Consider the following 27951-nt stretch of genomic DNA (forward strand, 5'->3'; position numbering starts at 1 on the left):
AATTGTCGACCGATTCTGACAAAAATTTGTACCGACTTATAAGCGGGTCAATGGCAAATTCCTATAAAATAACCTTAAAAAATACAACCGACTTATAGGCGGACCGACTTATAGGCGAGTATATACGGTGTATATATATATATATATATATATATATATATATATATATATATATATGACATTCGAAGATAAAATTGCGAGTCAGTTAACCGCAACTCGTTCTGATCGATTTATTTGTTGATCATATCCAAATATACATTTTGTGACACAATTAATGGCTTTAACTCAAATATTTATGTGTACAGAAGACAATGCAACACATCAGTAATATTCTGTTTATGTTTGAAGGGGGCGGCATGTTCAATAACAAATCGATGTGTAACAGAGATACATACTAAAAACAGTTTACATTAATGTTAACAGTACTCAACACTTATTTTATTTTCTTCTGCAAGATTAAAGAACACGAGAGGGATGGAGCAGTAAAGCGGATGTCAAACAGTAATTAGCACATTTCCTCACGTACCGCTATACAGTTAATTATCTCCAAATTAACTAATTAGATACGTGAAAACGCAAACTTATCACTATTCAGAGCTTTTGGAAATGGATTGCGAAATATGTAGTTAAAGATATATTATCATTATGTGAAAGGTGAAGATAACGAACAGTGATCAATCTTATAAATCCCTTAAGCAATACAAAATAGATAGTTTGGCAAACACCGACCCCTGAACACACCAGAGGTGGAATCAGGTGCCTGGGAGGAGTAAGCACCCCCTGTCGACCGGTCACACCCGCCGTAAACCCTATATCTTCATCAGGTAAACAGAGTTATCCGTAGTCAATATCAGTGTGCCACGAACGGTCTAACAATCGATATGAAACACGTCAGACATATATATAAGAACTAGATTTAGTTCTAGAACAACAAGAAGTAGAGATAGTGGCATTTTATATTTACCAAAAGTTCGAACTGAATATTAGACACGCTTTTTTAAAGGTACACTCCACAATCTTATGGAATCGATTGCCTGCGTCTGTCATAAACTGTGGTTCTATTACATCTTTGAAATCAGCATACTTGCAGCATTATTACTCAAATAAGTGATATATAGATTTGTATATGTTATCCCCCCAGTGATATCGTGTACATATTTTATGTATATATTTTATATTATGTTATCTATTTTTCTATTCTCTCATTTATCTCATGTTTTATACAGGACCACAGTGTATACTAGTCACTTGATACAAATTGTGGTGACCTGTCTAAATAAAGAATTTATCATTATTATAACTCTGTCATATAAAGGAAAGATTTTCGCTCCAGAAATATAACTGATCATAGATTTGAATGAATAGTTGATTTCCCTGTCAATGTGTCCATCTCCAAGATATTTCGCTGCTTTCTTTGGTTGTAACATTAATATGCTTGCTTTTGGACATAACAACCCTGACGCTAGAAAGAATAGAACAGAATTTCATGAGAAATGTGATGAAGCAAACATTGCATCGAAATAGGTATTTTTCATTTCTTATTCTGAGAACCCTTACAAGAACACAGACTGACAAAACTAAGTGTAATGTCAATGATTGATTGTTTTGAAGTTTTTTGCCACATTCAACAATGTAAAACTACCTTTGTCCATCAAAAGATATCAGAACTGTAGATTGTGGATTCCGTTCGTAGTTCCTGTTGATGATGTCGTTCACATCATCAGGATACGGCACCCAGCACCCCTCTGTGTTTCTCCAGATCCAGGATCTCTTCGGTAGCGCTAAATACGACTTCTTGGAATGTGGAGCATTGATGGTCAACTGTGTGTTATTTCCATTTGTTGATTCGGAGGGGTCGAACTCTCTCAGTAACCGTGGCATTGATTTAGTGACAGAGGCACTAGTTGCACCATCAAAAGGAAGTTCGTGGTTTTCTGCTGGATCTACAAAAAACGCTTTTTTATTTTTTTTTTTATTTTTTTTTTTTTGCGAATGCTCCATTTCACACTCATTTCATTAAAATTTTTAATCGAAATATTCATGTTCCATACTTGTATCTGGTTTGATCTCATTCGTCGAAGGGGAACTGAAACAGAAGAAGTATCTATTAAAACAAACATGTAGTTGACATCCTCATCAATAAATTTTATTTGTTGCATAAATTGAAATAACATGTGTTTATGTAAAGCTTACCAAATCTGAACATCAAACTTTCCCTCGTATCCGAATCTATAATTTCCTCTTACTGAATTTGGCCATCGCACCTGGAATTCACAATAATGGAAATATTCATATGTAATTACTAGGGCAAAAACCAAGAAGACAGAAAATCCTCTTGATCTCTAATTTAAATTTTGTTTAGATATTATATCTTCTTTATTGTGGTACAGCTGCAGTCGTGTTTTGAACATGCATATGTTTAAAAATTAAGAGGAGCTGTATATAATTATATGAACTACACGTGTCTACTATCAAACGTCATAAAACACGTCCGATCAGACGGACATGCTACTTGCAATGTGATATCCAATTAATTATCGGGACCTAATTAAGGTCGAATTGAATAAACAAAGATGAAAGGTCCGTTCGATCCTCACAGTTAATTTAGCTTAGAAATAGTGTTGTTTTTGTTGATTTGTTTCTTTTCCACCTATAGTTAACTTCTTCTCCGCCTATAGTTAACTTCTTTTCCGTCTATAGTTAACTTCTTTCCTACCTATAGTTAACTTCTTTTCCACCTATAGTTAACTTCTCCGCCTATAGTTAACTTCTTTTCCGTCTATAGTTAACTTCTTTCCTACCTATAGTTAACTTCTTTTCCACCTATAGTTAACTTCTTTTCCACCTATAGTTAACTTCTTTTACGCTGAAGAAGGGAAGGGCTGACGAGAAAAATTCTTCGTGTCGTAGGATCATTTGACTGCATCACATAATTTCTCTTTTGAGCGTGCATCTACTTTGTAGATCTGACGATTTTCGGTATAAGAGTGGTGTTAGTTTATAATGCTTATTAACAACTTAATAACTCAACTTTATGACAAACGGGATGATTTCAACTTCTCCATCCTCAATTTCCCATATCTATGTAACAATATTCCATTATCACCTGCATATGGTGTTAATATCTCGCAACTGATTCGATACGCAAGAGCTTGTTCTGCGTATGGTTAGTTTTTGAATCGAAGCAGGCTACTGACAAACAAGTTGAGGTGGAAGGATTCGAACCGTCTCGTTTAAAATCGTAAACTTTATGGTCGTTATAGCGATCTAGTTTGCTTTATACAACCTATCATTGGGCCAAATGCTGTCTGACGTGTTTCAAGCCAATTATTAGGCCGTTCTTAGCACACTGATTTTGACTACGTATAACTCCGTTTACCTGATCAATACATAGCGTTCACGGCGGGTGTGACCGGTCGACAGGGGGTGATTACTCTTCCTAGGCACCTGATCCACCTCTGGTGTACCCAGTGGTCCGTGTTTGCCCAACTCTCTATTTTACATTGGTTATAGGAGTTATGAAATTGATCACTGTTCGTTATCTTCGCCTTTCATTGTAACTTCTTTGATGGAAGGAATTTGATGAATAAGATCTTACGTAAATAGTTGCGTCAGCCTTCACTCTATACACAGAACCGATACTTCCAGGTCCGCCATCTTGATTTGCCCATTTCCAGTCTGGCCCTATAAAAATTCGAAAATGTTTAACTTTAGATGAACACGAAGTGTGTTATATCAACGGAATAAAGAATGTAAAGGATGCACATTGAAAACGGAAATATTCATATCTTGTGATCAGTCATCCAAAATTCCTTTCTTAAACACCACTCTGATTCCACGCACAAGTACTCTGAAGTTGAAATAAAAACTATGCTGGAGTTCCTCATTGACAATATCTTCGTAGTCTTTGGTGATCAGATCTTCTAAGGGTCTGTTGGAATTCCAATGGGCACGAATTGTGATCCTTAGCTAGGTGACCTGTTTTTATGTTCTTATGAAGCAGAATTTATCAAAAAAACGTCTACGTGAGACGGAAAAAAAATCTCTAGCTGTGGCCTTCAATTCGACATTAAATTGGTACCGTATAAGTTTTACATTAGATATATCAACGACGTTTTATCTATTAACAATAATTTTCATTCCGTATGCTATTTCGATATATCCCTGTGAATTCGAAACAAAAAATAACACAGAGTCGTCCACTTCTGCTTCATTAATTGGTATTTTATTGAAAATAGATATTTAAAGGGCATGCCACGATTGAGCTAAAAATTTATTTTCCCATTTTTATCTTTTACAATGCTTAACTAAAGTGTTTCTAATGGTGAACCAAAATTTGAATATCAGTTTTTTAGTTACAATTGAGATCCAGCACTCACAATTCTTTGTTATGCAAACAAGGCTCGTGCAATGTTTTTGTTTACATTTAGATTGGTTAATAGAAAATAACATGTTTGAAACAAAATGAGATATGCTTAACACTAGAGACTATTCAGTTATGTTCAGAATTAACTTGTAAATTGAAAATTCTGCTTTAAACTTACTTTTTTCTAGTATATTTAGCCTATGTAAACAAAACACAACAGTACCTCGGAAACTGATATTCAGATTTTCATTGACCATTACAAAGACCTTAGTTATGCATTGTGAATATTGAAAATGGAAAAGTATAATTTGAAAATTTTCAGCTCAAATCAAGTCCATGCCCCATTAACGGCAAACTAACAACTCAACTTTATAACACACGGGACGAATTTATCTTCTCCGTCGTCAATGTCCCATATCTATGTAGCAATATTCCATTATCACCTGTATATGGTGTGTATATATTTCAACTGATTGGATACGCACGAGCTTGTACTGCTATGATTAGTTTTCAAATTGAGGCAGACTACTGACAAAGTGATGCAGGGGTTTCAACAGGCTCATTTAAAGTCAGCATTTCGCAACTTCTATGGTTGCTATAACGACCTAGCTTGTCATTATAACCTACATGTGTTATTTGGTCAAATGCTGTCTCATGTATTTAATACCGATTGTTAGGTAGTTCTTAGCACAATGGTTTTGACTTCTGATAAATCCGTCTACCTGATCAAGATATAGAGCGGGTGCGACCGGTCGACATGAACTGCTTACTCCTCTTAGTCTCCTGCTCCCTCCTCTGGTGTGTCCAGAGGTCCATGTTTCCCCAACCCTTTATTTTGTATTGCTTATAGGCGTTGTGAGATTGATCACTGTTTGTTGTCTTCACCTTTCATGCATGTAAATTACAGTACCTCGTTCCACAAGACATCCCACAGCTATGAGGTCACTGCTATTCAAGATCCTTGGTTCATCACATACGACAACGTCATAAATCTCCTTTCCATATCGATACTTAAAAGTTTGACCATGGTCCCATTCTACACGGAGACATTCTACCAATAAAAGATAGGGAATAACCATCTTCTCTTTTGTTATTTGTGACTGCTGATTTCACGCTTTAAGGGGGCTGGTAAAGCGGATGTTAGGAATCAGCATTTACAGTTAGAAATAACAGATATAATTTACATTTGTTTAAAAACATGTCAGAGAGCCGCATTCTCAACAGTACTGTCATAAAGATCAATCCGAAGGATTAAATGTTGTGCATTGAGAATCATTGGCGAAATAACAGTACTCACAAACATTCAGTTAAAAAATTAAGCGAAGATATTATTAAATGAATATATCCTTAGAACCGCTGTTTGTAAGATCATATCCAAAAAACCCGCCATTCTCACTTATAAATGCTGATGATACCCGCTCGGATCTTGGTTAGAATAGATCCTCAATATCCATTCATATTATGCAAACATTTACATGTAAATGTCAGTTGTTGAGTTACAATTAAGATACAACACTCACAATTCTTTGTGATATAAACAAGCCTCGTGCTATGGTTTTGTTATATACAAATTCCTTACCTGTAATAGGAATGTCATATTTAAAACAAAATGAGACGTAACAAACACTAGAAACGGTTAAATTCTATTCAGAATTAACTTGTGAATTGATATAGAAAGCTGCTGTCAACGAAACTTTTACTAGTATATTAACCTTATGTAAAGAAAACCATGACAAGAGCCTTGTTTACATCACAAAGAATCGTGAGCTCTGCATCTCTCTCGTAACTCAACAAATGACATGCAAAATGCTTCATACCAAATTTAAAAACATTGGAAGTTAAAAATGTTAAATTGTTAACAGATGCCGCACGACGACGAATGACTCAGGTGACCTAAAAAAGTTGAAGATTACAAAGAGTTGTCAATCTCATAAATCCTACTAAGAATACAGAGTTAAAAGTAGGATAAAAAAGGATCCTTGGAAACATCAGAGTTGGGATCAGGTGTCTAGTAGAAGGAAGCATCCCTTGTTGACAGGTCACACCCGCCGTGACATGAGTAACGATCGATCCAATGCAAGTCAATAAGAATGATTTTCTGAACGCAATTAGATATTTTATTGAAGATAAATATTAACGGCAAACTAACAACTAAACTTTATTTCAGTTTCTCCATCGTCAACTTCCCATATTTATGTAGCAATATTCCATTATCACTTGCATATGGAGTTTATATCTCTCAACTGATTAGATACACAAGAGCTTGTTCTACGTACATGTATGATCAGTTTTTAAATCGAGAAAGGCTTCTGGGAAACAAGTTGATTTTACAGGGTGTTTCAACAGTCTCGTTTAAAGTCAGCATTTCGCAACTTCTATGGTCGTTATAATGATCTAGTTTGCCAATACAACATATCATTGGGTCAAATACTGTCTGACATGTTTCATAGCCATTCTTATGACGTTCTTGGCACACTGATTTTGACTATGGATTACTTCGTTTACCTGATCAAGATACGTGTATTGGGCTCACGGTGGATGTGACCGATGGACAGGAAATACTCACTCTTCCTAGGCACCTGATCTTACCTCTGGTATATCCAAGGGTCCGAGTTTGCCCATCTTTCTATCTAAATAAAATTGTATTTCTTAAAGGAATTTATTTGTATAATCATTTCTTTCCATGCTATATCTAAACAAAAGAAAATTCGTGTAAACATATTCATTTCAATGATATTATCTTCAAAATCAATTAGAGAATTTAAGTCACGTGTTTGTAAACACATTAAGAAATGATGACAGATCCACCCATGTTGGACATTTCAGAGTCTATTAAACACAAGAAATCATTATAATAGTTGAAGTTTAAATTGAGCCAAAACTTTATAATTTTTAGCCATTTCTAGCGTTCGACTCTCGGTTTTAAGTAGATGTCACAAACGTTGTGAATAAGTGATACCCTCTCCATCTCCAGTTAAGTGTCCCACGACGGTGCCTATTCCCTCTGCGTCCTGATTTTGCCATTTCCAGCTGGGACCACGCTTGACCCTCGTCCCCAAGGGGGGCATCTGAGAATCTAATTCCTGGTAGTCCTCATCATCACTATTTCCATGGCTATAACTTAAAGATTGCCTGGGATCCGCAAAAATATCTCTTTGTTGAAGAAAGTCGGTTATAGCAATCTGAATATAAGAAAGTGGGATGGTTATTGTCAAACATAAGAAAGAAATATGATTTTTTTTTTAAAAAGCAAAATGTTGTTAATCTAGTGTAATTGTTACCTCTTTGAACACGTGTCATAACTGTCAGGGGCGTCGGTAAAGGGCGGAAGGGGCGGCGGTCGCCACCCCAATAATTTTGCAACAACAAAAAAATAATAAATTAGATAAATAAAAACAAAATACAAAATTAAAAGATTTGTAACGGCGATATCTCCTCATTGGAGCGGCGAGGATAACGGCGATCTGTGGTCAATGGAGCGACAAGTGTGAAAGCTACATTTATTGTTTACACAGGCGCAAAATGGGATGTACACTGTACATGTACGTATGTTTACCTTTACCTGACGGGTATAAACAATAAAAGGGGCTTCACAATCTAATGGGGGGGGGGGGGGGGGCTCATTGCTGTAAGTGTGGGTGTGCTACAAAATAAAAAAAATTATCGAAAAATATTAAAATTTATACTGAAGCATATAAATCAATGGAAAATACTGAACATTAGTTGAAATTTAACGTCTAAAACTTTTTGTTGAGATTTTTTAACTTTGTCACACATATTCCTGCATTTCAATTTTCAAAAATGGATGGATCAACAAGTATCAGTAAACCTATTCATCTTAGTTTCCTAAGCGGTGTCTCGGCACGAGGACTCCCAAATTGTGTTCTTTAAACCCCTTTTGCTTTAAACATGCCATGGATATGTATGGTTACATTATGAGAAAGTATCAAAATATTAATTACAATATGTCTACTCTATGATATTTTAAAAGGAAGAAATCTTATGCATTAGAAGTATTGAAATCATCGGTTCAGATGTATTAATTACACTAAACACAATATTTGTGAAAATACGTTTTAAATCTATATTTTTTATCTTATTTTCAGGTAAGCTTAATTCAAAATCTGAAAATTGCAATGAAATGATTGACAAGTCAATGATTTCAAAATGAAATTGTTATTCAATATTGCTTCATCAAATTTCTAGTGTCTGTAAATTAAGAGTTTCAGTTAAAAGATAATGAAATCTGAATTTGTTACAAGATACTGGGGTCTGGCTTATCAGTATTTTAGGTGGTGTCTTTACGACATTGATAAAATAGGAAAAGGATATCAAGATTGAGGTGGTAATCTGAATTTAAGTCAAAACATGTTAGTTAGCCCCCCCCCCCTTTTTATCCACAGTCGCCTCCCCAATGTCAAATACATTCCGACGCACCTGACTGTATTTGTCTTTAAAACAAGAAATATGTGACATGTATCAAATAATTCTCACTATGTCCCCATCTTCCATATTTGAGCACGTGTGTGGCATACGCATAGACAAGACAGGAAGAATCATCTCTTTCTTCACTGGCTTAGTACTCGTAAAGTAATGTGATATGACGTCTGCTATTTCCTGAAAAGAATGTATGATGAAGCTTTGAAGGAAAGCATTTTATCTGCACAATTATCATCTACACACTTATTAATGACTGTTAAGTCAAAAGTCACTACGAGCGTTTCTTTTGGATTTGATATCTATTGAGTTTCATTGTACTGTATATATATATATATATATATATATATATATATATATATATATAATCATCTAGTGGATCCCAAGAGATTATCTTTCTACTCCATGAATTGTAAGAAGAGTTCTGGGAATAAGGTTTTCCAAAAGAAAATGTCGTCTTTAGACAACAGGTTGAAAATGAAAAATCTGAAACCTTATTGCACATTAATATGACACCACCAATTCCGTAAATTCCAATAGATGAATTTCCTACTGTGTAAAATGCAACAGAAGTTTTGGGATCCAGGGGGTGTAAAACATGTTTTTATATCCCATATAGGTTCCAGGATGAAAATGAAAATTAGTTGAAAATTCCTAAACCTTATTGCACATCTTCAGGACACCACCAATAATCTTATTGCACATCTTCAGGACACCACCAATAATCTTATTGCACATCTTTAGGACACCACCAATAATCTTATTGCACATCTTTAGGACACCACCAATAATCTTATTGTACATCTTCAGGACACCACCAATAATCTTATTGCACATCTTTAGGACACCACCAATAATTTTATTGTACATCTTCAGGACACCACCAATAATCTTATTGTACATCTTCAGGACACCACCAATAATCTTATTGTACATCTTCAGGACACCACCAATAATCTTATTGTACATCTTCAGGACACCACCAATAATCTTATTGTACATCTTCAGGACACCACCAATAACTTTATTGCACATCTTCAGGACACCACCAATAATCTCCGAAAAGATTATTTGGATACTGTTGAAAGTGTATAAGTAGTTCTTCTATTTTAGAAATAAAAAAACCACTCTTTTTTACCCTCATTTAGCTTCCTGGGTGAAATTGAAAAAATTAAAACCTTACTGCACATCTACAGGACATCATCTATCTTATTCCAAAAGATTAACTGACTACTGCTAAAAATAAAAGAGGAGTTTGAGGAAGAAGAAAGTGTGACGGGTGGACAGACGAACCAGGGTAACAACAATGCACTCAAACTTTCTCTAGAAAGTGTGGGCATAATTAACATCAGACTCTTTATGACAGGAGTTACGAATTTGATCACTGTTCGTTATCTTCACCTTGCATAAAACATCATCGGGTACAAGGTGTTCATTTTGCTATGTAAATCTGCAAACCTATTCATAAAACAATTTTATAATGAAATAGTCATTTTCATTGATTTATGTTCAATTTTAAATTGAGTGAATTCTTTCGTTTAAGAAACCAAACATGATTTTTTTTTACCGGTAAAAAGATCAGACTATGTTTTTAGAATTATCTCCCGATTGTTTGCGAGTCTTAAACCGACGGTTAGGCATTTCTCACGAAAACTGAACTGACCAGAGTGCTAAAATGTAGGGAAAATAACAAAACATTGCATTCGATGATCAAATTCTCGCTACACCTCACGGTCATTGAGAAAGGAGATGAGATACAGTTTAAATTCTATGGTCATCGAAATCAAGTTTTGTAACTTGACTACATGGCCTTACGGTCTAGTGATATTTAGCTAATTACATGTATCTCTCTGTTTATCTCTTTCTCTATCTATCTACAGTCTGATTCTATCTATTACCAGATTTTTACTATATCGTCCAAATTGCCGAACTTCGTGGAGTTGCACAACTCTCCCACCTTTTGAGGTGCTTGACAAAGCTTCTAGATATGCCTGTAAAAGATGTTGACATTCAATTAGAATAATATCCCTGAAAGTGAAATTTGCAATCTTACTAAACTATTTCATATACTTTTCTGTCTTGGATAACGATAAAAAGGCTGGATGAATATTTCATGTAAATAACCAACTTGTTTTCATTATGAAGGAATGTATATAGATCCATCTACTAGATCCATCTGAAACATGCACGATTGTAGAATAAAAGATGACATACAAGGTGAATTGCATGGTTTAAGTATAGCCTAATAGATACACAGTTTAAATGTGACTTCAAACTGAACTACATACAAAATAACATTTTTGATTCATGATTTTTGGTTTTCAAGCAAGAATCAACATACTGGCACAATCAGTTGATACTATTATTGATTCATCAAATATACAGAACTGTATTCTCTTTCAACAACATTAATACAATGGGCTCATAGATATTCGAATATCAATTTTATAATTATTGTCAATCATTTTGGAAATACAATCAATCTTGTTATGTCGAGTTCGATGGGGTCAAGAAAACACATCAAGGTATCCAAGGTTTCGAGATAGTGAGGTGAAAACGTACATAAAATGTAGATGGAACCTCCATCTTGCTTTGGCATACCCATGGTATTCGAGATATCGAGGTTCGAGATACCAAAGTTCAACTGTATCTGTTTAATTTCTACATTGATGGAGAACCATAGAAAGGACATAGTACGTATTTATTTATTTTTTCATTTATTCGCATTAAGTAGTTGTAATGTCTCCAGATCAATTTTAAGATGGGATATAAAAATATGGGTCCTGTGGGTAGTGTATTTTAAACTATCGCCAGAGAAACTAAATTCTTGTACACAATTTCGGGTTAATCAATGCAAACGTTTTTAAGAATCAATTTATTGTTTAAATAAAAATTATCAACAATTTGATGATTTTATAATTTTGAATTAGTTCTAAATGAAAGGTGAAGATAACGAACAGTGATCACTCTCATAACTTCTACAAGCAATACTAAATAGATAGTTGGGCAAACACGGATCCCTGGACACACCAGAGGTGGGATCAGGTGCCTAGGAGGAGTAAGCATCTCCTGTCGACCGGTCACATATCTCTGTTATTTGTATCATATCGATCTGAGTATATTGATAAACTTATTAGATGAAAGAGAAATGGTAAAATCATGCAGATCTGTTTTGCAATTAAAACATTCTTTATTGGGTGTGAGAGGTCTACAGGGGATGCTTACTTCTCCTAGGCACCTGAATCCACCTCTGGTGTGTCCAAGGAACCATGTTTTGTATATTGCTTATAGGCGTCATGAGATTTGTTACTGTTCGTTATCTTTACCGTTTTGCCAAATTTAAGGTGGGTCCTTAGTCCTGGAATTTTGGGGTTTAGGTAGCATTTTTTTGTTTGGAATCAATAAATTAACATTCAGAGTAATGAAAAAAGGCAAAGCAGTTAAGGATTTCCATATTAATTTTCATTACAGACACTACTGAAGTCGTGTACCCCTATGTAGATTTTTATGAAATTCATTGGAAACAGTTATTTGTTGTTATTTTAAAATAAAAACAACAAAATATTTTTTGAATTGTATTTATTTATTGGGAAACATGTCAATAACTAAAACACATGTCATTTTCAATATGTTCATCAAGTTTTAGAATGATATGTGCAAAATTATTGAATTAGCGTTATTCTCTAAAATGTTAAAAAAAAAAAAAAACAAATGTGGACGCATTTTCCTTATTGCATGGTTTACATATCATTTTTTCTGTTTATATTAGTAGATGTACATCTTTTATAGTTATTTATGAGAAAAAAAATCCATACCTTTCCTTAATAATTTCAAATCTATAGCTTCCAGAGTATGTATACCCCCATAAAAAAACGAAGTCTGGCACCATACATTTGAGCTATTCAAAATCACTCAGGATTAAAATTTTATGTAATTTCATGAAAAGACACAGATAATGATTCCTTATCACCTTGGTAAAATGTTTGTTAAAAATAAAGGAAATCTATCGCATAATGAACTTGATTTATAATTTAATGAAAACAGAGATATTGTCCTTGGATTCAATATTTTTAAACATATCATTGACTTTTCAAATATAACTAAGACTTTTGAAATATTTTATGGCTAACAAGATTTTTTTACAATAACTATTGAAAAAGGCTACAACAAAATTTATGTTTTTGTCATTAAATCATTGACTTTGCAAAATCCTATGACGTCACAGGAGTGTGGAACTACGTTAAATTGACATTAAAAGTTTCAACTGCATCGTCTGAAGTAACAAATATACTAATGATAGTATTTCTGGGCCGATACCTTTAGAGCTATACTATATCATCTTGTGCAATTGTGCTCAAACGTTAAGGAGCGAATATCCATAAAGTGTCTTACCACATCAGCATTAGCTCCAACCGGCACACAGAAGATAGGACAATTTTTCCCAATACGTACTCCGATTCTTAGTAGCTGATCTTTAGCCTAATATTCCAAACAATACAGTAATTAATAATAATAATTATATATATATATATATATATATATATATATATATATATATATATATAAAACCAAACAACACCCTACTTTCTTAAATTGTCGGATTTCAAAATATACACGGCCAAAAAAGAAAGAACAAAAAATATGAAAGAACTGAAACCATTTTTCACAATTCAGTACATCGGTGTATCAGTCTAGTTCACAATGTACATTATTAGTACTTGTTGTTATTTCGTTCTGTGGGATATATGTTTTTGTATTATATGAATCTTGGCGTCGAAAAGTTGAGTTTAGTGTCGTGACCTTTATATATATATATATATATATATGTGTGTGTGTGTGTGTGTGTGTGTGTGTGTAAAACTTATACGGTACCAATTTTGATGCACCAGATGAGCATTTCGACATATAATGTCTTTTCAGTGATGCTTAACCGAAATGTTTGAAATCCGAAATAACAATGAAGTTTTAGAGTTATTATAGGGGAAAAGAGTGTGTCAATAAGTAGAGTCAAATTCTTCTAAGGATAAGAGCTATGTGTGAGGGAGATAATCCTTAATTTTGAAATGAATTTCTAAATTTTATCACAGCAATTAAATATACATCCGTATTTTCAAGCTAGTAACGAAATACTTAGCTACTGGGCTGTAGAGACCCTCGGGGACTAACAGTCCATCAGCAGAGGCCTCGACCCAGAGGTCATAATGTAAACTTATACGGTACCAACTTTGATGCACCAGATGCGCATTTCGAAAAATAATGTCTCTTCAGTGATGCTCAACCGAAATGTTTGAAATCCGAAATAACAATGAAGCTTTAGAGCTCTCTGAGAGATATGACTTAATCCAATTAAGGACCGAGCCAGAAATACCAAAAGCAAACTCAAGACGTCTTATCAGAATAGGATGATCGATGACATCAAAGGCGAGTATACGACTTCATAAACAACACATTTCAGCACCCGAATACAGAAAAATTAAAGTTAGTGAACATATAGATGTGTGTGGCCACAGACAATTCAGTGTATTTCCGTTTTATAAACTTTATACAGAAAGCAGTATTTCCCGATGAGAAAAAGAAAGACACTTTATTAAGACTTTAAAACCGGCTCTCAATAGCTTACTGTGATATGCAAGGCGAAGATAACGAACAGTGATCAATCTCATAACTCCTACAAGTAATACAAAATAGATAGTTGGGCAAACACGGACCCCTGGACACACCAGAGGTGGGATCAGGTGCCTAGGAGGAGTAAGCATATATGTTTACTGTTATTATCTATGACGTCATAATATTCGTAACGTAAAAACCTTTTCCCTTCATTCGTTTATGACGTCGTATTGTACTTGAAATGTTAGGACGCCTTTATGACGTCAGGCCATTTCAAAACTATTTTAAAACGTAACGCCTGAGGATTATAAAATGAACGCGCTTACGTTAAAATTTTAACTTCGTGTACTGTTTATTCTATTTCTTTTAATATTTTATACCAGACACTGATTTTTTATAAACACAATATTTGAATATATATATATTGGAGAAGTCCAACAACAAAATTTTCACCGTTACCAAATGTGACGATCGGCGATGCGGAACGTGCCCATACTTAAGGGAAGGAAGTTCGTTCGAATTTAACAACAAGGAATTTACGGTTAATTCAGATATGACGTGCTCCACCAAAAATTTAATTTATGTTATAACATGTGCTGGCTGTGGAAAACATTATATCGGTGAAACTGGAACTACTCTGCGAACTCGTATACGAGTTCATAAACAACACATTTCAGCACCCGAATACAGAAAAATTAAAGTTAGTGAACATATAGATGTGTGTGGCCACGGACAATTCAGTGTATTTCCGTTTTATAAACTGTATACAGAAAATACTATTTCCCGACGAGAAAAAGAAAGACACTTTATTAAGACTTTAAAACCGGCTCTCAATAGCTTACTGTAAAATATGTTTACTGTTATTATCTATGACGTCATAATATGCTTAACGTAAAATCCTTTTCCCTTCATTCGTTTATGACGTCGTTATGTACGTGAAATGTTAGGACGTCAAACCATTTCAAAACTATTTTAAAATGTAACGCCTGAGGATTATAAAATGAAAGCGCTTGCGTTAAATTTTTAACTTTGTGTACTGTTTATTCTATTTCTTTTAATATATATATATATATATATATATATATATATATATATATATATATATATATATATAAAATATATACAAAGCACTAAAATGACCAACGACACTAACAACCAGATTGTCAAATTTTCGGGACAAACGAAAAGAATTACATAATGTGGCCAATATCATTATTATGATATATTATGTCATTATTTTCGTTTGTCCTGAAGAAGGGACGGGTCGTCCCGAAAATTTGACAATCTGGATGTTCGTGTCGTTGGTCATTTTAGTGCTTTGTATAATTTGTTGTATTTCACCTTGTATCCATGTTGTGGATCCGACACTTTTAAGTATTGGGTGTTGTTGGAACTTAATGCTTATATATATATATATATATATATATATATATATATATATATATATATAATACCATGTCTACTTCTCTTACTAAATCAGTTTCATACTTCGGGGAGTCATCTTCTTCGCGGACCAATCCTACCTTCGTGGGTCTGCCATCAGATATTAGTACTATGCGTGGCATCACAAAAAATTTTTCCAAAACTTTGACGTATCCTTTTTTCAAAATAAAACATGGCATAGTTAAATAAATGAGGTGGAATAACTAAAAGCATGGTTTAAAAACAAATATGATACTGTATACAAGGTATTCGTTATTTTTGCACTTTTTGTCTTTCTATACTTGTAAACGGCGTCAGTCCATTTCAGATTCGCCCGGATATATTTATTATTATTGCTGAATCAGAGCCCGGGCATTTACGTGACAGATACTTAAAATATGTTTCAACTACCGTCTTGCAAATGCTCAGGGTTCCAAGCTAAAATACCATCTTATTCTTTCTATTCACATCATAGACAGTTGCTTCTTCATCAAAAATGGAAAACGGAAATATACACATACAATGATCAGCCATTCACAAAAATGACTTTGTTAAACACCACTCTCATTCCACGCACAATCACTCTGAAGTTAAAATTAAAAATATGCTGGAGTTTCTCATTGACAATATCTTCGTACATGTAGTCTTTGGTGATCAAGTCTTCCAACAATCTGTTGGAATTCCCATGGACACGAATTGTGCTTCTTTGTCAGCTGACGTGATTTTATACTCTTATGAAGCAGCAAAAACTTCTAGTTGAGAAGAAAAAAAATATCTTGGTGTGGCCTTCAATGCAACATTTAGATATATCGACGACGTTTTATCTATTAACAATCATAATTTTCATTCATATGTCGATTCGATATGTCGTTGTGAACTCGAAATAAAAGATACCACTGAGTCGTATTATTGATGTTTTTCTAGCATTGTTTTGATATTGTCTGTCTTAGTGCTATTATAATTTCCTTTTACTACTTTGATAACATGCTGTATCATTTTTATTGTGTGCAGCGCTTTATAGTGGTTATTTATAATCATATAGGGCGCTATATTAATAAACATTATTATTATTATTATATTAACGACAAACTACCAACTCAAAACTTTATGATAAATGTGATGATTTCAGCTTCTCCATTGTAAACTTCCCATATTTATGTAGCAATATTCCATTATCAACTGCATATGGTGTTTATATTTCACAACTGATTTATTTGCAAGTTTCTTTACCCACCCATGATATCATTGTTGAAATATTGTGGTTCCATGGTTGCGTTAACTTCTTATAAAATATCTTTCCAAAATATTTATGTACTTATTTATCTTTATCTATATTCTATAAATGAAAGGTGAAGATAACGAACAATGATCACGTAACTCCTATAAGCAATACAAAATAGAGAGTTGGGCAAACACGGACCCCTGGATATATCAGAGGTGGGATCAGGTGCCTAGGAGGAGTAAGCATCCCCTGTCGACCGGTCACACCCGCCGTGAGGCTCATATCCTGATCAGGTAAACGGATATATCCCCAGTCAAAATCAGTGTGCCAAGAACGGTCTAACAATCGGTATGAAACACGTCAGACAGCATTTGACCCAGTAATTCATGTATGCACTCCTTGGAAGACCCTTTTCTCTATACCAAAGTCTGCAACCTTGTGACCTTGATCCTAGCTCTGGTTTGCCCAATTCTCTATTTTGTGTTACTTGTAGGAGTTATGAGATTGATCGTTGTTCGTTATCGTCACCTTTCGTATCAGGATTGCCAAGATTTCCAAACAGATCATAAATAATAAAGGAGATATAGTGGGTCTCGTATGTTGAGACAATACTCTTTGTATACAAAAGGTTTGAACGATATGACTTTCCCTAAATGATAGTTGCTGTAATAGTTGTATGTATTTCGTTATAACGATCTAGTTCGTCAATACAACCTCGCATTGGGTCAAATGCTATCTGACGTGTTTCATACCGATTGTTAAGCCGTTCTTGGCACACTGATTTTGACTGCGGATATATCCGTTTGCCTGGTCGGGGTGTGGGGCTCACGGCGGGTGTGACCGGTTAACAGGGGATGCTTACTCCTCCTAGGCACCTGATCCCACCTCTGGTGTGTCCAGGGGCCCGTGTTTGCCCAACTCTCTATTTTGTATTGCTTATAGGCGTTATGAGATTGATCACTTGCAATTTCATGTTTCAAAATCTTTCGAATAATATAACATTCAAATAACACTTTCATATGTGTATATAATTATGGTTGATTGTCTACATGTACATCCTTTTATCGTTATACTATCATCTTTTTGTCGTTACTATCATCATTGATACATATAAGTTCTTACGTTACTATCATCATTCATTTCCGTTACTATCATCCTCGCTGTATTTTCAACGACGAATTTTCTGTTCATATGAGCCGTATAAAAGATAAAATAACACCTGATCGTAATTGTTGCTAGTGTATGATATTTCTTACCAAAATATCATTCGCAAATAAACAATACAAATAGATATATCCCTGTGAGCTTGAAATAAAGGACACCACAGAGTCGTCCACGTCTGCTTCATACTTAGATATCTTATTGAAAGTAGACATTAACGGCAAACTGACAACTCAACTGTATGACAAACGGGATGATTTCAGCTTCTCCATCGTCAACTTCCCATATTTGTGTAGCAATATTCCATTATCACCTGCATATGGTGTTTATATATCTCAACTGATTCGATATGCAAGAGCTTGTTCTGGGTATAGTCAGTTTTTATATCGAGGCAAGCTACTGACAAACAAGTTGATGGTACAGGGATTTCAACAGTCTCGATTGAAGTCAGCATTTCGCAAATTTTATGGTCGTTATAACGATCTAGTTCGTCAATACAACCTCTCATTGGGTCAAATGCTGTCTGACGTGTTTCATACCGATTGTTAAGCCGTTCTTGGCACACTGATTTTGACTGCGGATAACTCCGTTTACCTGATCAGGATATAGGGCTTACGGCGGGTGTGACCGGTCAACAGGGGATGCTTCCTCCTCCTGGGCACCTGGTCCCGCCTCTGGTGTGTCCTGGGGTCCGTGTTTGCCCAACTATCTATTTTGTATTGCTTGTAGGAGTTATAAGATTGATCACTGTTCGTTGTCTTCACCTTGCATATAATAAGTAAACATGGTTTTACCCGAATTTCCTTCCGCCATCTTGGGATGATAGTAACGATCGTTACTATCATCAGTTTAATACCAGTGGTGTTTGCTCAACTCTCTATTTTGTATTGCTTAAAGGAGCAATGAGATTCATCAATGTTCGTTATCTTCACTTTTTATCATGGAGTAGGGACTTTATTACCAGTTGTTGGCAATATAAACACAGACAAAAATATATTTCTATTCTGAAATTATGAAAATCTATGGCTTGTAGTAGCGCAGCACTTCCCAAACCGACCCTGGATCAGGAAGACAATGCGCCGTGTCATTTGTCAGTAAGAGCTAGGAAATGGAAAACAGACATTGCTATAAACACATTGCCATGCCCTACGCAAAGTCTAAATCTCAACACCATGGAAAATATCTGGAAAACCCTAAAAATCTGCGTACAACAACGTATTTCTTAACTTAAAACTGCCGATGATTTTAAAGTGCGTTGTACAGGAAATATGGACTGCCACTTCACTACAAACGGAGCCTATATCCCAGCATTCCTCAAAGAATTCACTACATACGGAGCCTATATCCCAGCATTCCTCAAAGAATTCACTACATACGGAGCCTATATCCCAGCATTCCTCAAAGAATTCACTACATACGGAGCCTATATCCCAGCATTCCTCAAAGAATTCACTACATACGGAGCCTATATCCCAGCATTCCTCAAGGATTTCAGAGGCCAAATGATAAAATACTAAACAAGAAGGTACGTGCTGTATATTTGTGATATCAAAAGTCATATTTTCATCGAGAGGACGACGTTTGTTTGCATCGATGACACACCATTTTACGAACGTATTCGTGGTCAATCACTGTATGTGTAATTGCTAGTTCTAATTTTGGAACAGATGCATTCGCAATCTCTTTAAAGACATGCATAACTTTCCGCTATATATGTATTAATGTAAATAAAATTGCTTACCACCCCCATCTTCTGTGGCTCCTAGACAAAGTAACATTCCGGCCGCCAAGGGTGACAATCCCTTGCATTCCACTTCCTCTAACAAAATGCATACAGGTATGCAGATATGTAAAACACGCGCACGGATAGATATGGATGGATGGATGGATGGATGGATGGATGGATGGATAGATAGATAGATAGATAGATAGATAGATAGATAGATGGATAGATATATAGATAGTGTTTGAGAGGAAAAGTAGCAACTTATCACATATTTATCCCTTTACATGTATTTAGTGGATACTGACCCTTCACCGGGATACGCCACATTCCACCACCGGGATACGCCACATTCAACATAACATAAAATTACAATAATAGCTGTGTAAAACAGAAGCACATCTAACGCTGGAAGTTCTGCAACCCTTTAATATCAAAGGAGGCGTAAAACACAAGCACATCTAACGCTGGAAGGGGCCACCGTGGCCGAGTGGTTAGAGCATCGCGCTCAAAATCACACGACCTCTCACCTCTGCCGGCGCGGGTTCGAATCCCGATCGCGCCGCTAAGTGAGAAAGTTTCCCAGTTTACTTTCGGAAGGTCGGTGGTCTCTTCCCAGGTTCATTGTATCTGGGTTCTCTCTTCCACCAATAAAAACTGGCGCCACCAGATAACTGAATAAAATGTTGAGTGTGGCGGAAAATATCAATCAATCAATCAATCTAACTAACACTGGAAATTCTAGGACCCTCAATGTAACAGGAGGCATACAGAATTTCCTCAATGATTATGAATATGATGGAAAAATCATCGTCAACATTCACACATGCGACAAAAACAAATTAAAAAAATACCGCGCGTCATCTTTGACACAGATTCGGATGACTGACATTCTTCATGATAAATCACACAATTTCATTGTAAAACGTCTTAAAACGTAAAAGAATTCTCAATTAAGAATTATCTTTTGTGAATTAGATTTTGTGATTGTCAATATTAATTTCTATTTATATTTCCCGACTAACTATTTCTAGTGGCGTAATGTTTCAAATGTAGTTCGGGTTAATACAAACGAATGGGAATATTTTGAAATGTAAATTAGATAGTCTGTAAGAATAAAATATTTGATAAAAAGATTCTTCTATGATTTGTGGCGAAATTTCTATAACGTCATCCCGTGTCTACAATTAAGAACACGTTTATTTTATTTCTGGTTTTGAAGTGATTTAATGATAAATTACGAAACCGTATTGCTGCCAATTGATATAAATATTTGCTATGTCGTACGCACGAGATACTATATCGTACGAACGAGATACAAATGCAATAAGTCGTAATAACGAGATAAGCCTTATGAATGACATAATTTCACCAAACAACAAATATGGACGGCGTAGAAACAGTTGATGTGCTTGTGAAGTTTTATTTCAAGATAGGAGTTAACCAAATGAAATTTTGAAGCTTGAGAGTCTTTTGGCAAAAATGGGTTTGTTTCGCCGCAAGGGTTATTCAAATATTCTTGCTGTGGCTATGTTTATAACGGAACAAGTTGATAAATCAGGTCAGTTACAAGGATATAAACTGTTACACTTGAAGTATATCAAGAATGGTTTTGTTGTGAATCAGGAGAGTGTTCGATTGTTGCTTCAAGTTATTGATCCAGAGAACATTGAAACAAGACATCGAAACAGACTTCAGAGGCGAAAATACTTATGCAGTGGACCAGATTTTGTATAGCACGTAGACTCTTATGCATAAACAGTTGATATTAATAATTTTAGCTTGAAAATCACCGGAATTTTACATGAATTAACATAAACCTTCAAGTCATCTGTAACCTGGATGTAGTCATTTATCTCTCGTCCAGGTTTTTTTCACATTGTAAACAATGAAACAACGTAACAAAAGTGTTTACTAGTATATGTAATAAAAGATGTGTTTCTTCTTGTTCGGATGCCTGCATACATAATATAGCTCCTAATCGTATAAAGTATACATGAAATGTTTGGCAACTGTATATAGCGAATTCACTTTTTGCACACTACGATGCCTCAGCAGCCTTGTTTACGAAAATTCTTAAGATTCTTCAAAAAGTTCCTAGGACATATCTGAAATCTAGGGAAATTTCAAGGTCATTTTTAGACAACTTTGGATGTAAATCTTCGGAATATCCTACACTAAGGCGTTTTAAAAGTAATTAGTACATAAAGATACACAAAGTCTTAAAACGAGGTGTAAAATGATAGTGCGTGTCATTATTATACACTGTAGTTATAATAACTAAAAGAATTATGATTTCTATGTAAAAAGAACGAAGAGAAATACAATTGTATAAGTATATATATACTACTCAAAATTTGATAAGGATCATAGCTATTTTTCTGTTTAAAAAAATAATAACTGCATAACTGGCAATATTGTGTCCAAGTGAAATCAAAAACGTCTTCAACAAACTTGCACGTGCATTTCATGCCATGGGAAATGCATTTCCCATCACAGTTTATGCTTTTGCTACCATTGCACGATTTTCACTCAGGCATCGGTGTCTGATTCTTTCTAAAATTTCAAACTCACTTGAGCGTTTACACTACGTTTATCAACACAATGCCCCCTCAACGTGTAAGGCGTCGCCTGACGACAGAACAACTAGGCAGATGTATTGGAATGCTTGACGCTGGCTATCCACAATGTGACCCTGCAAATGCACTAAACGTCAGCCAGAGCGTTGTAAACAGGGCCTCGAACCGACAGCAAACTTTTGGTACAGCAGCACACCGACATGGGGGTGGTCGTCAGAGGTCGACAACCCAACGCCAAGACCATTTTGTGGCTATTCAGGCACGACGCCATCCCTTCTAGACAGCAACCAGCCTACGTAACGACCTCCTGAATGCCTCGTGGGTGAATGTGTCCACTCAGACGATACGGAATCGGCTTCACAATGCAGGTCTCAACTCGAGAAGGGCATGTGTTCGAGTCCCTCTGACTGTTCGACACCGGCGGGAGCGATTGGACCGGGCTGAAGATCATGTCACTTGGACACAGAACGATTGGGTTCAAGTTCTGTTCACCGATGAGTCCAGGTATTGTTTGGACTCTACAGACTGGAGGCACCGAGTGTGGCGACGACAACGTGAACGTTTCCATGATGCCAACATCAGTGAACATGACCGTTATGGTGGTGGTTCCATCATGGTCTGGGGTGGAATCAGCAGGGATGGAAGAACAGATCTTCATGTCCTGGAGAGAGGAACAATGACGGGGGTGCGGTACCGGGATGAGATCCTCGATGTTTACGTCAGACCCTACGCTGGTGCTGTTAGCCCTGAGTTCATCCTGATGGATGATAACGCCCGTCCTCATCGCGCCAGGGTGGTGGAGCAGTACCTTCAGCAGGAGACAATTGTCCGTATGGACTGGCCAGCACGTTCGCCGGACTTGAACCCGATTGAGCATGTATGGAACATGCTGCAGGTTGCCCTTTCACGCCGTAGAGCACAACCCACGACTTTGGCAGAGCTCGGAAACGCCCTTGTGGAACAACCTTCCCATTGGAAACATCCGGGTGCTTATTGACAGCATGACTCGACGTTGTCAAGCCGTCATTGATGCAAGGGGAAGCCATACCCGGTATTGACACTTCATCGACTAAGTGTAATGATGGACTATCCCCAAAAACTGTGTAATTCTTTCTCTGGTTTGCTGTAAACTTCTTGTAATGAAATGCTTTTTGGTGTTGTTATCAGATTTCAAGCATTCCGTATTGATAAAAGTTCATGCCGTTCATGAATTTTCAATCATAACCTGAGTAAACACGTTTCTGAGTCAAATTTATGTCTTTTGTTATGTTAGTGGTAAATTACACACATATAACCTAGTGATCCTTATCAAATGTTGAGTAGTGTATATATATATATATATATATAAAGCACAGAAAATTTCACTTTATTTGGATACCCACTTCCGCCCCTACCCGGGGTTGAACTCACGACCTGCGGAACCAAATCTCCTAGCAGCATGTAACCAGCGCGCTAGACCGCTCGACCATCTAGGCAAGTCAAACAACTTGCTTTCGATGACGATGGAATTCTCGCCACGCTGTCACACGCTACACGGTAATTGAGAATGGAAATGGGATACAGTTATTTAACGTACATTTAAGAGGATCATACATGATACACATTGCATTCGAAATATTTTATATAAAGCACAGAAATAGCAATAAACTCTTAAATGAACATAACTGCCCTAAGTGAAGAAATATTTAATATAAAGCACAGAAAATTTCACTTTATTTGGATACCCACTTCCGTCCCTACCCGGGGTTGAACTCATGACCTACGGAACCAAATCTCCTAGCAGCATGTAACCAGCGCGCTAGACCGCTCGACCATCTAGGCAAGTCAAAAAACTTGCTTTCGATGGCGATGGAATTCTTGCCATCGAAGTTTAATACGTTCAGTATAAATCTTGAAAGTACAATTTCTTTCTGATTAATTATCCATCCCCTTTCATCATTGATATATATTTTTTAATTTCCCATATTGTTTTCTTTACACATTAATTTTTTCCACTGGCACGGGTTAGGACTAATGAATGGGGGGGGGGGGGGCTTCTAAAACGATGTTACGTGCTTAGCTGTCTATCTCCCTCTCAGTCAAAAATAAAATAAATACAAGCTATATATACTACAACATCATTGAATTTACTGGATAATTTTTCGATTTAACCTTCATAATACATCTTTATGCAAGCGGACTATCTAGGCATTTTTTTCCATCTTCCAAAATTATTTGTCCACGAAGGCACAGTTGACCCAAAACCCATTGCTTGTGGAGATGAGATGAATTTTACCCCCGTATTATGTTATAATTGACCAAAACCTAATACACTTGTTTTACAACTTTCATTCAGAAGACGCGCAAGTTTGTGAGTCACTTAATAAACAAGAAAATTTCTGCATTTTTATTTCAATCGTTGTCAACTGTATACTTTGTAATATTTCAAGACTACATGTACTCAATTCAATTTATTGGATTTCATCACCATTATGCAATGGCATACAAAATATAAAGACAAAAAGCTGTTATATATATAATACATGCGTGTAATAAAGTATTTATCAAGTTAGAAAAAATCGTGTTATTATTGATGTGAAGTATGGGCATTCTAGGTAGGAGAGCACATTTTATTTTATTATTTTCTTAATGAAAGTACGGAGTTTTCTAAAGGTTTGTTTAAAAGTAAAGATATTTTTAATTTTTATTTGTTTAGGTGATAAATTTTTTATTCTTTGCTCACGTATATACATGATTAATATCTGTTTTGTCAATCAATAATCGAACATCAATATCATCAATAAAATGTTGATACAAAGCACATTTCTGGAGTTCGATAAATCCCATATTTTGTTTGTTTGTATGTTTCTTTTTTCACGCATTCTTCCGTCAATTATTGTATACGAATTAAAAAATCCACTTTTACTTCCTCCCAAAAATGACCAAAAGCTAATAAATGTAAAATTTTAGTGCTTAATTTTACTAGTCATTATTATCAACTGTTTAGTCATAATTAAAGCGTGCAGGCCACGCCTACCGTTTCATGTAAACCATCCACAATCATTTACAAAGCGTGCAAGCCACGCCTACCGTTTCGTGCAAATCGTGCAGATCGTTCAGGAAATGGGAAGCGTTTCGTGCAAATCGTTCCGTGCAAACCGTTCAGCATTTCGTGCAAACCGTTCACCGCTCCGTGCAAGAATCGTTTCGTTTCGTTCCGTGCAAGTGGTGTAGTAGTACGCTTCAGGGTCTGTATATATATATATATGTGTGTGTGTGTGTGTGTGTGTGTGTTATATTTAGTATCGTCTCAGAATATAAACATACTTTGTGTAAAGCATATTGTCACAGTTTCAGGAATATCTCTTGAGAAAGTTTTATAATCTTGATAAAGATCCAGGTGCAAGATCATAAGGAAACCAAGTATAAGCTTGATGTTTTCTGTCATTGTAAAAGTTTTCAATCCGAAATATGACTGTAATCAAATTCTAGGACCTTGACCTTGATAAAAATTAGACTTGGTAAAAGTTCATAGTAAATCATTAAGTATCATACAAGCTTGTATGAGAAGCAAGAGTTACTACTGCCTCTTGGTTATATGTCTATGTACGGTATAAACATTCTAATGAACATACTCTCCATCAAAGTTTGGAGAAATTACAAAAGCTTTCAATTATAGTCTCAAAAGTATTCAGTTTTCCTTTGGAGACATAGGGAATGGAGGTCAGGACAATGCTAAATTCTTGCTCTGTACTGGTACATGTATAGTTAAAAATCCTACTCTTTGGATATGTAGCATTTACTCAGTGTAAAAGACTAAAGTTTTCATGAGTGTATTTTTTTATGCTTGTTACCTCGTTAAAACCACTTTTAAAATATCTTGTACGTACGACTTAGTGTATGTCGTTTGTACCACTTATTATCTCGTTATAACGACTTAGTATCTCGTTTTTACGACTTATTATCTCGTTATTACGACTTAGAATCTCGTTATTACAACATATTATCCCGTTATTACGACTTAGTATTTCGTTAATACGACATATCATCTCGTTATTACGACATAGTATATCGTAATAACGACTTATTATGTCGTTCGTGCGACTTAGTGTTTCTCGTACGTACTAGTTAGTATCGCATTCGTACGAGTTATTATCTCGTCATTACAACTTAGCATCTCGTTATTTCCACTTATCATGTCGTTCGTGCGACTTATTATCTCGTAAATACAACTTATTATCTCGCCATAACGACTTATTATGTCGTACGTACGACTTAGTATATGTCGTTTAGACGACTTAGTATCTCGTAATTCCGACTTATTATCTCGTACGTTCGACTTAGTATCTCGTAATTCCGACTTATTATCTCGTACGTTCGACTTAGTATCTCGTTCGTACGACTTAGTATCTCGTTCGTACGACTTAGTATCTCATACGTACGACATGGAAAAACTTATATCAATTGGCAGCAATACGCTTCCGTACTAAATACATACCGATGCAATGAATAATTTTACTGTAGTCATTGGAGTAATATTGTTGGTATTTTGTTCTCTGACCACAAATAATGACTGCAATATTTTCGTCAATTTCAGGATACTTCGATGATTCTAAAAGAGATCGGAAAAAAACCCACCTTAAAATAATTTGATTTTGAAAGTACACATGATTTTGTACCAGTTAATGTTGAATTGAAAGATAATACTGACCGTCAATAATGGATGTGAATGCATTCTTTAATTCTCTGAAGCCTTGTCCTCTGATGCTTGCAGACGTGTCTAGTATAAAAATAACACAAGGTCCTCTTCCTGCCTGATGTTTTAGTTGTATGTCTGAAATTATACTACCGATATAAATATTATCTTTTTTACACATCACGATTCTTCTAACTTATATTGATTTGCTTTCAAGTGCAAGTCAAGTAATTTGATCAAAAGTAAAAAAAAAAAAAAAAAAAAAAAAAAAAAAAAAAAAAAAAAAGATCGTTGTTGATCCGCCTATGTATTTTGTTACACCAGGTTCTGCACGGGGTATTTGCTAGCTGATATATTTTTGTTAGAGAGAACGTTCGGGTACATACATGTATATATTGTTGTTACCTTGGCCTGTTACACATTCGTCTTTCTTTTTAAGCAGGAACCAATCAACAGCAGGGAGAACCTTGTTCATTCATGAACCTTTCAATTGCATTGTTCGTTTAATTGGAATGACAGATAAACAAGTTATACTTACGAAGTCTTTTTACCTCCTTGGCTTCGGCATACCAATACAACTCCTCTTGACTTGTTGGGCATAGCCCACATTTGCATTTTAGATCATAAGTTACGCCATCAGATGCTGCAAGGTGTCGGTCCATTGCAGACAAGACGTTTATGATTTCTCAACGACATGAAATATTATACGAATCTAATTAAAACTTGGTTTTGATTTGCAATGTCTTAAGGAAGTAATTT

At 35.5% G+C, this 27951-nt stretch overlaps 1 protein-coding gene across 1 annotated transcript; it reads right to left on the reverse strand.

The window, feature by feature from the left end:
* Positions 1 to 320: 320 nt before the first annotated feature.
* Positions 321 to 27951, reverse strand: LOC125649050 (uncharacterized). Its single transcript, XM_048876259.2, has 15 exons — positions 27731 to 27951; positions 27208 to 27330; positions 26995 to 27108; positions 19957 to 20034; positions 15883 to 16007; positions 13196 to 13282; positions 10702 to 10794; positions 8861 to 8983; positions 7326 to 7548; positions 5277 to 5417; positions 3599 to 3684; positions 2194 to 2264; positions 2052 to 2086; positions 1643 to 1943; positions 321 to 1462 (listed from the first exon to the last, which is right to left on the reverse strand). The coding sequence occupies exons 1-15, from the start codon at positions 27852 to 27854 to the stop codon at positions 1378 to 1380; spliced, it is 1809 nt and encodes a 602-aa protein (XP_048732216.2). The 5' UTR covers positions 27855 to 27951; the 3' UTR covers positions 321 to 1377.

The sequence above is a fragment of the Ostrea edulis genome, chromosome 5, assembly GCF_947568905.1.
Source record: "Ostrea edulis chromosome 5, xbOstEdul1.1, whole genome shotgun sequence".
Taxonomy (NCBI): domain Eukaryota; kingdom Metazoa; phylum Mollusca; class Bivalvia; order Ostreida; family Ostreidae; genus Ostrea; species Ostrea edulis.